The sequence below is a fragment of the Eretmochelys imbricata genome, chromosome 7 (assembly GCF_965152235.1).
Source record: "Eretmochelys imbricata isolate rEreImb1 chromosome 7, rEreImb1.hap1, whole genome shotgun sequence".
In the NCBI taxonomy this organism is placed as follows: Eukaryota; Metazoa; Chordata; order Testudines; family Cheloniidae; genus Eretmochelys; species Eretmochelys imbricata.
This window is the reverse complement of record NC_135578.1, coordinates 30063319-30075196: the sequence shown is the minus strand read 5'-3', so window position 1 is coordinate 30075196 and position 11878 is coordinate 30063319. Positions and strand designations below refer to the sequence as shown.

At 58.4% G+C, this 11878-nt stretch overlaps 1 protein-coding gene across 1 annotated transcript; it reads left to right on the top strand.

Moving 5' to 3' along the window:
- The first annotated feature begins 7487 nt into the window (after positions 1-7487).
- Positions 7488-9913, top strand: LOC144268051 (transmembrane emp24 domain-containing protein 10-like). Its single transcript, XM_077822597.1, has 5 exons — positions 7488-7902; positions 8240-8360; positions 8711-8784; positions 9186-9312; positions 9496-9913. Exons 1-5 carry the CDS (start codon positions 7699-7701, stop codon positions 9615-9617), a joined length of 648 nt encoding a protein of 215 aa, XP_077678723.1. The 5' UTR covers positions 7488-7698; the 3' UTR covers positions 9618-9913.
- Positions 9914-11878: the final 1965 nt, after the last annotated feature.

The following is an 11878-nucleotide window of genomic DNA, read 5'->3' as shown; positions in this document are numbered from 1 at the left end:
ATCTCTGCACAACACACAGCTGTGCAACAACACAACCATCGCTGCACAACCACACACACTGCACAACTGCACGCGTCGCTCTGCACACAAAACTACACGCACCGGCATTCTTACACGGTCTGCACAACAACGGACACCCCTAAACACAGACAGACAGACACTCACATCAGGCCAGGTAGCTTGTTTTCACACGTCAAATTTGCAAAGACACCCTCCCTCTCCCCCCCTCCCCTCCTCCGCGCGCTCATTCAGTAAATGAATTCGGGGCTGGGTAGGATCCCACGGGCAATGGGGGACCCAGGCCGGGACACTCCAGGAGCGAGGCGGGCTAGTAAAGGAATATACACAGAGAGAGAGACAGACAGGTGAGCAACAGGGGCCTCTGGTTGGTCCAGAGATAGGAAAGTGTCTGGATGGGTGGCTAGACAGACCAAGGAGTGTGTTGGGGGAAGGGAGAGAGAGGGTGCGTGTGAATGGAAAGATGGGGGTGTGCATGGGGATGGGTGGATAGAGGCGAAAGTGGCACAGGGGATGGGGGCAGAGGGTCCCTGTGACCATGTGGAAGGTGGGGACGCAGGGGACAGGGGTCCCTGTGACCCAACAGGGGCAGGTGGGAGACAGGGGCAGTTTATAGGTAGCTCCCTGCCCCTCTGCACATGCTTGGCACTGCCAGTTTCTGGGGCTGAGCAGCTGGGCTAGACCCAATGAGAGTCTAGTATGCTCCATAAATCCTCCCAAGCCCCCCAACAGAACAAGAACTCCCCAACCCAACACAGAAAGGGATCCCTGCAATCTGGATGCCCCCTCCCCTCTGCTGTATCATAGAGAGCCCCTGCCCCCCTCTCCTTGAACAGAGACGCTGAGCCTGGCTCTCCCACCCTCCCCCGCTGAGAGCCTCAGGTCACCCCTCACCCTAAGAAACAAGCCGCTGGAAGATACCCTAGCATGGAGAATGGAAGTGTCCAGCTAAGGTGGTGGGCTAGGAGTCAGGACTCCTGTGTTCTGTCCCCAACTTTGGTGTGTGTGTGTGTGTTGGGAGGGAGAGGGATTGGGTTAGAGCGGGGGCTGGGGCCAAGACACCTGGAAGGGTCTAGTGGGTTAAAGCAGAGAGGGCTGGGAGTCAGGACTCCTGGGTTCCATACACAGCTCTGGGAGGAGAGTGGGGTCAGTGATTCCTCTCTCTCTGAGTGGGCTGCGGGGGTGTCATTTCCGGACACAGCGGCCTTTGGTCACCTTCAGAATCAGGAACTGAAAGCTACGGCAAGTGAAACTGACAGGGCTGGGCTCCGTGCAGAAAGTGAAAGCATGTCCCTCAGGCTCCCCACAGCCACAAGGAGCCTGACAGCGCTCGTTCTCTCTCATTACTAGTTGGAGGGAGATCCCAGGGAGATTGGGACCCCCAGGCACTGCAAAAAACACAATGAGAGACAGGCCCTGCCCTGAAGCGCTCACTGTCTGAATAGACAAAGTGTGGGGGGAGAAACTAAGGCACAGAGGAAGAGACTCCCCTAAGGTCACACAGCAGGTCACTGGGGGAGCTGGGAATGAAACCCAGGGATCCTGGCTCCCAGACCCCCGTGTTTTAACCACTAGAACCCCCCTCCAGGTACCAGGGAGAGAATCCAGTGATCCTGGCTCCTCCCCCCAAGCCTCGAAACAAACAGATCTTCTGGGAGCTCTTCTGGTCCAGGGTCTGTTCCTCTTCGCCCCCCGAACCCCCCCCCCCGCGCCCCGTGAGGGTGAACGATCCCTCTCCCCAAGGAGCGGGACAGGATGTGAGACACGGGAATGTGGATGATCTCATGCTCCCGGTGACTAACCTGGCAGGAATGGGGGGGAGAGCAGCCAGCTGGCACCCTGCCACCAGCCTTGGGGAGCAATGAGAGGTCGGGGGACATGGCTGGCTCCCACCCTGGGTACTGGCCCCCCGTGCTCCCCAGTATTAAACCCTGAGCACAGAGCAGTGGAGTCACCACATTTCCCTGGGGACTAGCATATGACAGTTGCTGGGAGGCTGCAGGCTGGCACTGAGAGGCACAGGCAGAGCTGGGTGGGGGGAGGCCAGGGCTGGGATAGCAGGGGGCTGCAGGCTGGAACTGAGGGGCACAGGCAGAGCTGGGTGGGGGGAGGCCAGGGCTGGGATAGTAGGGGGCTGCAGGCTGGCACTGAGGGGCACAGGCAGAGCTGGGGGGGGAGGCCAGGGCTGGGATAGCAGGGGGCTGCAGGCTGGCACTGAGGGGCACAGGCAGAGCTGGGTGTGGGGAGGCCAGGGCTGGGATAGCAGGGGGCTGCAGGCTGGCACTGAGAGGCACAGACAGAGCTGGGTGGGGGGAGGCCAGGGCTGGGATAGCAGGGGGCTGCAGGCTGGAACTGAGGGGCACAGGCAGAGCTGGGTGGGGGGAGGCCAGGGCTGGGATAGTAGGGGGCTGCAGGCTGGCACTGAGGGGCACAGGCAGAGCTGGGGGGGGAGGCCAGGGCTGGGATAGCAGGGGGCTGCAGGCTGGCACTGAGGGGCACAGGCAGAGCTGGGTGTGGGGAGGCCAGGGCTGGGATAGCAGGGGGCTGCAGGCTGGCACTGAGAGGCACAGACAGAGCTGGGTGGGGGGAGGCCAGGGCTGGGATAGCAGGGGGCTGCAGGCTGGCACTGAGGGGCACAGGCAGAGCTGGTGGGGGGAGGCAAGGGCTGGGATAGCAGGGGGCTGCAGGCTGGCACTGAGGGGCACAGGCAGAGCTGGGCGGGAGGCAAGGGCTGGGATAGCAGGGGGCTGGCACTGAGGGGCACTAACAGAACTGCATGTGTCCCAGCCTTTCAAACTGCCCGGTCACCTCACTCCACACTTGAAAGTTTCCTGGAGAGCAATGGAGCTGTGTGGAGGGGATTTCACACAGGCTCCCGCCAAATCAGCACGTGGCACTCACAAGTGCTTGTGGCTGCCAGGGATGAGGTAGGGCCCCTCCGTGTCTATGGAGGGAATGGGAGAATGGGCCAAATCCCAAACAGGAGACAGCCGAGAACTCTGTATACTCATCCACTTACTCACCTTCCTTTTCCTCCTGACTTTACTCACTCTGTCGACTTGAGGTTTGGATCCCAGCCTAATGCAGCACAGATCCAGGGCTGGGATAACTGGGGCTGCGAGTCTGGATTGAGTGGCAGCAGGAGAGATGGGAAGGGGGGGACGGACCCAGGGCTGGGATACCAGGGGGGCTGCAAGTCCAGAGTGAGAGCTACCCCTGTGGAATTCAAGGACAACAGGGTACCAGTGTTATCATCTCCTGGGACACTCAGAACAGCTCCAGCTATCCCTGGGGCATGTTAACCCCTTGCATGCTAGAACAGACGGACCCTGGGTGCTGCAGTGCTGGGGGGAGGGGTTACCTGAAGATCACCGGTCATGTGCTCAGCCCCACCCTCCCCCTAGCTGCTGAGTTGCCAGTGCCACTTTGTGCAGGGTTCCCAGGGTATATTCCTTCCTCACCCCCACCCAGCTTAGGGGCCTCCCTCTGCTCTGAGTCTCAAATACTGTCAGGCTGGGGCCTCACAGGATGAGATGGTTCAAGTGCCATTGGCCTGAGGGGGGGGTCTCTGCTCACCCCAATCTTGGACCCAAAGTCTGGGGGTGTCCTACACACATCCCAACTCCTCCCAGAGCTGGGAGAGAACTGGGAGTCCTGATTCCCCCACCCTGCTCCCATAGCTCTTCCAGCATCCCAGTAAAATATCTGCCTGGATTGACCTAATAGAGAGGCTCCGGGGCTGTGCCCTTCACCAAAAGCAGTTTTGCCCCTTCCCCTCACTCTTGCCTCCCCCCAGCCCCATTCCCCTGAAGCCCTTCCCCCTGTTCCTACAGGCTTCATGTACGGGCAGTGCTATACGGAATGCAGGGAGAAGATCCCTGTGAGCCAGGACTCCTGGGTTCTATTCCCAGCTCAGGCAGGCAGTTGCATGGCAGCCCCTTAGCACCAGGGTGGGGCCCTGCTTGGGCTTGGGGCAGATGGTGCCAGGCTGGCATACTGGGTTGCTGGCACCATGCCCAGCCAGTGCCCTGTCCTGGATCCAGCACATGTTTGTGGAGCAGGAGGGAGCATTCAACTCAATCATCTCAGAGCTGGGAGATTCTTGAAGAACAAATCAGACTGGGTGAGACACAGAGAAAAGGAGGGAGTGGACAAGGGGCCTTTCTCCTCTTGGGGCACTGGCTCCGATCTGACCCCAGGCTGGCTCAAGGGATTGGGCAAGAGGCTACAGAGCCTCTACGGGGCACCAGGTCCAATCCAGACCCAGGTCATTCATAACTGCGGGCCATTTCCCAGCTCTGCTGGTGGATTGAGTTGTGGGCCCCGAGCATGGGGCCCCCCTGGGAGCATCTGCATCACACCAGTCAAAACAGAGACCAAGGGCTGAATGGTCCACTGACAGCCAACTCCCCTTTGGAAGGGGGTTGCAGCAGGCCATTTACGGAAGGGGGTCCCATTTTAGGACAAGGAGACTGCCAGGTCCAGGAGCTCTGAGTTGGTACTGACTGTGCCCCTGTATCTGCACAGCCCAGACCTCACCTCTTCCTTCCCCCCAGGACCCAGAGTCTCATCCCACTCTGAATCACTGCAGGCCTCTGGCACGTTCCTCTACCAGGCGCCTGTCATTCCAATCCCATGAGTTGGGGGATCTCCAGCACTGAGAGACATTTCCTCCCCCGCGCCCCCCCCCCCCCGGTGCTCCCAGCTTGCAACCATCAGCCACTGGGCCTCAGCCAAAGCAGCAGGTCCCCATGCTAAGCAGAGTCCAGCTGGGTCAGTCTAGGATGGGAGACCTGTACTTCAGAGGGAGAGGCTTCCCAAATAGCCCCACCCAATGTCAGACAAACAGCATCCATTGAACAGGGAGGCTGCCAGCCACAAACCAGCACATGGTGCACGCTCATTATGGGACTGCACAGACACCAACCTATGCGATGGTACACACCTGCTGTGTGAATGCACTTACACACAACAATCACTCAGCTACACACAATGATGACTGCACAGATTCTCTCCTGTTTGCACAATCATATGCAATGCCAATTGCGCACGCACACATGTACACAGCTTGACAATTGCACAGACACTCACACTCAGCCAGCTGCACAGGGGCACACATGCATTGACAATTTCCCATAATCACACACAACTGCAATTGCAATACATACCCTCTATGTGTGGATGTACATTCTGCCACACCCCCGGCTCCCTTTCTCAAGTTCTGAGCCCACAGCAGCCTGTTCCCTCAAGCCCTGCAGCAGGGGGTGCCATAGGGAGCAGGGTGGGAACTCTGGCTGTACAGGGAACTCCTAGTTCAGGGGTTCTCAAACTGGGGGTTGTGAGCCCTCAGGGGGTCACAAGATTATTACATGGGGAGTCACGAGCAGTCAACCTCCACCCCAAACCACACTTCACTCCAGCATTTATAATAGTGTTAAATATAAAAAAGAGTTTTTAATTCATAAAGAGGGGGGTTGCACCCAGAGGCTTGCTGTGTGAAAGGGGTCACCAATACAAAAGTTTGAGAACCACTGTCCTGGCTATTCCAGACCCAGCAGGGGGTGCTGTAGGGATCAGGACAGGCAGGGGGCAGTTCCCATTCTCAGCTGGGCTGTGTGATTCCAGCAGGTGCAGTCTTGCCACATCCCCACCCTCCTGGCTCTGACGCCAACACCTGGGAGGGCTGACGCAAGTAGAGCGATTGCTCCATTCCCACTGTCATCTACCTCAGATGGGGCAGGATCAAGGGATCTTCCCCACCCATTGCACTTCCCTAGAGGCCTCGTATCTCAGTCCCCACCAAACCAGCCAGTCTTCCAATCTACTATTCTCCTTTGTTTTGCTGCCAATACCCCTGAGCTCAAGTCCTGCTTTGTGCTCAGACTCACCCATCCCAGGGCTCTGATCGGGGATACAATGGCTGGGAGGCCCCTGACACCTCCCATAACGCTCTGCAGCTGGGAGCCAGGGCAATTCCCAGCCCCATGCCCATTACACGGGGGTAACCCTGGAGGAACCTGCCGCCAGGGGCAACAGGGGTTCACCATTCCTCTTCCCAGGGGGTACCCGGCGCCAGCTGGGACCTGGGCCTAGGGCTGTATCCAGCTTTCTCCAGCCCAGGCCCAATGTCGCCCAGCTAGGAAGTTCCCATCCCCACTAACTTCCCAGCTGCTTTGTGCCTCCCCCAACACCCCTGGCTGCTCTAGGGGCCCCGTATCCCCTCCCTGCCCCAGACCTCTCTTCCTGCCTCACTCCCCATAACCCCCCAACCCATTTATCAGTCCAGTCCCCTTTGAATTCACAGGTGGCTCTGATATCAAGGGGGGCCATAACCCTGTGTGTGTGTGTGTGTGTCCCCAGCTATCCCCTCTCTCCCACTCATGCCTATCCACCTCTTGGGGCCCTGTGGAGGGGGTAGAGGATCACTCTGCCCCCGCCCCACCCTGGCACATTAATGTCCTTGTGGCTGCCAAGGCAGCTTAGTGGATGCCAGGTCCTCTCCTTTATGCAGTGCCAGCCCTGCTGCAGGCGGGGAGTGGTGCCAAGGCTTGACACGCACTCCCACACTCTAGGCATCCTTTCACCCAGTGCCTTCTCAGCCTTACCCCGTCACAGCCTTTTAACCAGGGTCAGCACTTGGGGGGCTGATCCCCACACCCTGCCCTGCTCCACAGGGGGCAGTCCTGTGGCTCCCGGCCTGGCCAACCCGTGGGCAGACCGGGATTGGGGGAGGAAGGGAAGGGGGGCGGGTTGGAATGAGGCAAGGGAGGGGCATGTGGAGACTAGAGAGATGATGTTTGGGGTGATGGGGGGGAGCAGGAGGGGAAGGGAAGACATGGGAGAGCGGTGTGCGGGGCTGGGGGGAAGCTGTGGAGCAGGCTCGGGAGCAGGAAGGGCGTAGGGGGGTGAGGGAAGGGGTTGGGGTGCTAAAGGATACCGGGGGGGGGGGGGGGCTGGGAGGGATAGCGGGTTTCCCTGCCCCGTACAGCGAGCCTTTGGCCTCTCTTCCTGGCTGCTCCCCCTGACTCCTTGTACGTACGGCCCCCGCCCGGACCCTGCTCTCTGGCGCCACCCAGCGCCGCTGCGCTTGTAAAGCGGATTCACTGACACTTTACATTTCTTGCCCGTTGGTGGGCACAGGCCCCGCCCCCCACAGCTAGGGAGAGGACCCAGGAGTCCTGGCCCCCTGCTTCTATCCACTACCCCCACAGCCCGAGGAAGGGGAGGAGAGAAGCCCCACCAAACCCCTGCCAGGTCAGACTCGGGGGTAGTCCGGGCTGGACTGACACCCCTCCCCCCAGCACTCTGCCCAGCTACAAGCGACCACGGCTTCTTCCTGAACGGCACGGCACGGCACGGCACAGGCCGAGATCGCGCTGCGCCTGCGCACTTCCTCTCCCCCCCCCTCCGGTCCGAAGTTCGCGCTGCCGGATTCTAATTCACGCTGCCGGAGATGAAGTACGGTGGAGCCGGAAGCGGAAGCACGGCTAGGGCCTGTCCCCCCCTGTGGGGTGGGGGCCAGACCATAGAGCGAGCGCCACGTCGGGTGAGCGCCAGGTCGGACGCCACCGAATCAGCTCGGGGCAGTGTGACAGAGGAGCCGGACGCAGCCGACTCCACCTGCCTGGGGCAGCCGGGCGCGGCGTCTCGAGGCCGGGGGGGTCCCCGCCGCTGCTCGCCATGCGCGTGCCCCGGCCGGGCCCCGGACTCCTGGGTCCCCTGCTGCTGCCGCTGCTGCTGGCCGGCGGGTGCGGGGCGCTCTCGTTCCAGTTGCCGGCGCAGACCCGCAAGTGCCTGAAAGAGGAGATGCACCGCGACGTCATGGTGACCGGGGAGTACGAGGTGTCGGAGGCCGGGGCGCCGGGGGCCAGGACCGATCTCCGGGTGAGAGCCCCTAGGGATCCCCGCGCACCCCCGAACCCCTTCCCCCATGGCTAGTGCCCCCGCGGGTGCCCTGCCCCCTACGCTCGCCATAAGCTGTGCACCACCCCAGAGACCCCCTTTCTTCTCCAAGGTCCAAGACTTACCACGCAGTTGTGTGATGTCCTCCCCCAAGAGGGACATCAGGGACCCCCGTCTCCCTATTGGACACCCCCTGCTCCTGGGTGGAGGGGACACACTACACCCCTATCCTCCTGGGGAACAGGATCATGGTGGGCATTGGGAGCCTGGTCCGGGGAGATGGGTAGTTCTGTGGGGTCACAGTCTGTCCCCACCCCAGGTCACAGACTCCTCCGGCCACCTGCTCTACTCCAAGGAAGATGCTAAGAAGGGCAAATTCGCCTTCACCACAGACGACTATGAGATCTACGAGATCTGCTTCGAGAGCCACGGCCAGTCGGGTATGAGGTCTCACTCCTGGTGCAGGGATTCTGTGTCCTGGGGGGCATTCCTCCCACCCCACAACTCCCTGCCATCCTCATTTGCGGTCTCCTGCACTCAGCACGGCCCGGAAACTTGTGATCATGAGGGAGGTCTAGTGGTTAGCATTGAGGAGGGTGCTGGGAGCCAGGATTCCTGGGTTCTATTCCTGGCTGTGGGAGGGGAGTGGTATCTAGTGGCTACAGTAAGAAAGGCTGAGAACCAGGATTCTAGGGTTCTATCCCTGACTGGAAGGGAAATGGGGTCATGCACCAGCTCTTCCCTCCCCTGTGACAGTTATAACTTCTTTCTTTCATCCTTCCCTCCCCAGTGGGTTTTCGAGTTCCTGACCAGCTGATCAGCCTCAACGTCAAACATGGGGTGGAGGCCCGGAACTATGAAGACGTGAGTAACGCCCCCTTTGAGTCCCCAACCCTCTGCAGCTGTCCCTCTGTCCTGTGTGTGATGGGGAAGGTGGGGCACCAGCAATCTCAGCCCAAGGACAGAATTGACAACATCCACCCAACTAGGCATGTATCCCCAGCTCTACTAAAGCCTGAGGGCCAGAATTCCAAGGGTTTCCTGTATAAACAGCCCCTCGTGCCCCAGCCCAGAGGCATCCACATCTCAGCGTGGAGCGAGGGATCCCTGTATGAACAGACCCTGTGCCCAGTCCAGAGATGGTTGTGTCTCACCACTGAGCAAGAGATCCCTGTATAGACAGCCCTTATGCTTTACCCCAGAGGTGGCTGTGTCTCAGTGTGGGGTGGAATTCTGCATCTCATTCCTACTGTCCCCACACCCAGATTGCCAAGGCAGAGAAGCTAAAGCCCCTAGAGGTGGATCTGCGACGTCTTGAGGACCTTTCTGAATCCATCGTCAAGGACTTTGCCTACATGAAGCAGCGGGAGGAGGAAATGAGGGACACAAATGGTGAGGAGGCACCCATGTACCCACTAGACCCCGCTCTCCTCCCAGGGCTGGGGTAGAACACAAGAGGAAGGGCCTGGGAGCCAGGACGCCTGGGTTCTTTCCTGTGAAGTGGCTGGAAGCCACTTGTGATGATGCTTTGGGGTCCCCTGTTCACCCCATGTCTCTCTCTCTCTCTCTCCACAGAGTCCACCAGCACCCGCGTGCTCTACTTCAGCATCTTTTCCATGCTGTGTCTGGTGGGCCTGGCCACCTGGCAAGTCTGTTACCTGCGCCGCTTCTTCAAGGCCAAGAAGCTCATCGAGTGAGCAGCCGCTTGGGTGTGTCTGCCTCTCTCACAGGCCATCCTGCGCCAGGCTCCCTTCCTGATGGCCCTAGAATCCACATCCAGCCTCTCTCAGCTCTAGTGGGAAGTGGCGCCTGCAATGAACATCTCTGCCCATCAGGAATGGATTCTGGTGGGAAGAGGGGGTTCTGGCCCCCCAGTAGGGATCCAACTACCCCCATTTTTAAGGATCTTGTAGTTAACAGAGGATCCAGTAGTGATGGCACCGTGATCAGGGGGATTGGGTTGTAATTATTTTAAAATAAATAGTTAATTGGGCTGGTGGCTTGTGATGTCATTTTGTGAGGAAGCGGCGGGGGGGGGAGGCATCTTCCACCCCACCCCCGATTCTATTGGGAGCCCCATCCCATCATGTCCCTGGGATTGCTCTGGAGAAAACTATCCCCTCTGTGCACTGCCCGCTGGGATGTGGCATGACAGATGTGTTCTGTCCCTGGCTTGAGGAGGGGAGAGGCTAGCGGATTAGAACATGGGGGGTGGGCAGCAACACTGAGCATCAGGTCTGCTGGTTCTGCTCCTGGCTCTGCTACTGACCCTGATATAGGATTCCCAGAGGGTTTATTTGTCTGTAACCCCTCCCTTCCCCCAGCTGCGCCTGGATCTGGGCTCCTCCAAGGTTCCTTTTGGCACTCCCCTAAAGTCTCCACTGTGTCTAACAGTGTTGATTTGAAGTGTTCCTTCTCCCCACCTCCCCTGATCTTGGCTGGATCCAAATCACCCATTGTTGGGGGTAAACTGCCTGGAACTCCTCTTGCTGTCTTTGTGTCTCCTTTTTTTTTTAAATCCTTCCTCCCCCAAACTCCTGCCCCTCCATCTGCTCTGGAGGGAAGTGATGTGGCTCAAGCGGACCTGCTGTGGCCACTGTGTGTGTGTGCTGCAGGTTTTAGTGCTGCTCTCCGGGAACGGATCTATTTACCTCAGGTTCGTATGCAGCTCCCATTACCATTGTAGCTGGCCAAGTGTGCAAGGTCCTTGCTCTCTACACAACAGCATTTCTCGCTCTGAATGCTGTGGCCGGCCAGCTCCACAATGTTGGGGACCGTTCTAGGTATTTGTGGGCTTTTTTTCCCCACCTTCCTCTGAAGCATCAGGGATTGGCCACAGCTGGAGACAGGACACCAGCTGGGGTGGGCCGGCCTCTGAGGTGGTTCAGCAATTCCTCTCTAGCTACCTGGCTGGGGGTCTTGTTCACATCTCAGGGTCCAGCTGATGGCCAGATTTGGGGTCAGGAAGGAATCTCCCTGGTCAGAGATTGGTAGGGAGCTTGGCAGTTTTTTCCTTCCTCTGCAGCATGAGGCGCGAGTCGCCTGCTGCAATCACCTGGGCATGGCTCACCTCTGCAATTCCTTGCCAGCGCAGGAGTCTTGGGCATACAGGGCCCCTCAGTTTCTTCTCTTCTCTATCTGGGGCACGCAACAAGTTAATCCCCTGAGGACTGAAATGATTTGGTCTAACCAAGGTCCTGGGGCTCAATACAGAGAACTGGGTGCGATTTAATGGTTTATGATAGACAGGAGGCTCAGGATAGAAATATAGGGTTGGCATGGACCTCACGCAGTCATCAAGTCCAGCCCCCGTGCTGAGGAAGGACCAAGTAAACCTAGACAACCCCTGACAGGTTTGTCCAACCTGTTCTTAAAAACCACCAGTGACAGGAATTCTGCAACCTCCTTTGGAATCCTGTCCCAGAGCTTAACTATCCTCTAGTATCTGACCTAAATCTCCCTTGCTGCAGATTAAGCCCATGACTTCTTGGCCTGCCTTCCGTGGACATGAAGAACAATTGATCATCAACCTCTTTGTGCCAGCCCTTACCATATTGGAAGACTATCACGACCCCCTCAATCTTTTCTCAAACCTAAACATGCCCCGTTTTTATTAACCTTTCCTTACAGATCGGGATTTCTAAACCTTTTAGCATTTTTGTTGTTCTCTTCTGGACTCCCACCAATTTCTCCACATCTTTCTGCAGTGCTCCAGCTGAGGCCTCACCAGTGGTGAGTAAAGCGGGACAGTTGCCTTCTGTGTCTTACATATGACACTCCAGTTAATACACCCCAGAATTATGTGAGCCTGTCTTTGCAACTGCATCATATTGTTGTCTCGTTCAATTGGTGACCCCCTATGGCCCCCAGATCCTTTTCAGCGGTACTAGCGCCTAGCCATTTTATAGTTGCACATTTGATTTTTTTCCTGCCTGAGTGCAGTACTTTGCACTTGTCT

Coding starts and splice junctions, on each gene's coding strand:
- LOC144268051 (XM_077822597.1), top strand. CDS start 7,699: ATGCGCGTGCCCCGGCCGGGCCCCGGACTCCTGGGTCCCCTGCTGCTG. Junction 8,785..9,185: donor AGGCCCGGAACTATGAAGAC/GTGAGTAACGCC, acceptor CCCCACACCCAG/ATTGCCAAGGCAGAGAAGCT. Junction 9,313..9,495: donor GGAAATGAGGGACACAAATG/GTGAGGAGGCAC, acceptor CTCTCTCCACAG/AGTCCACCAGCACCCGCGTG.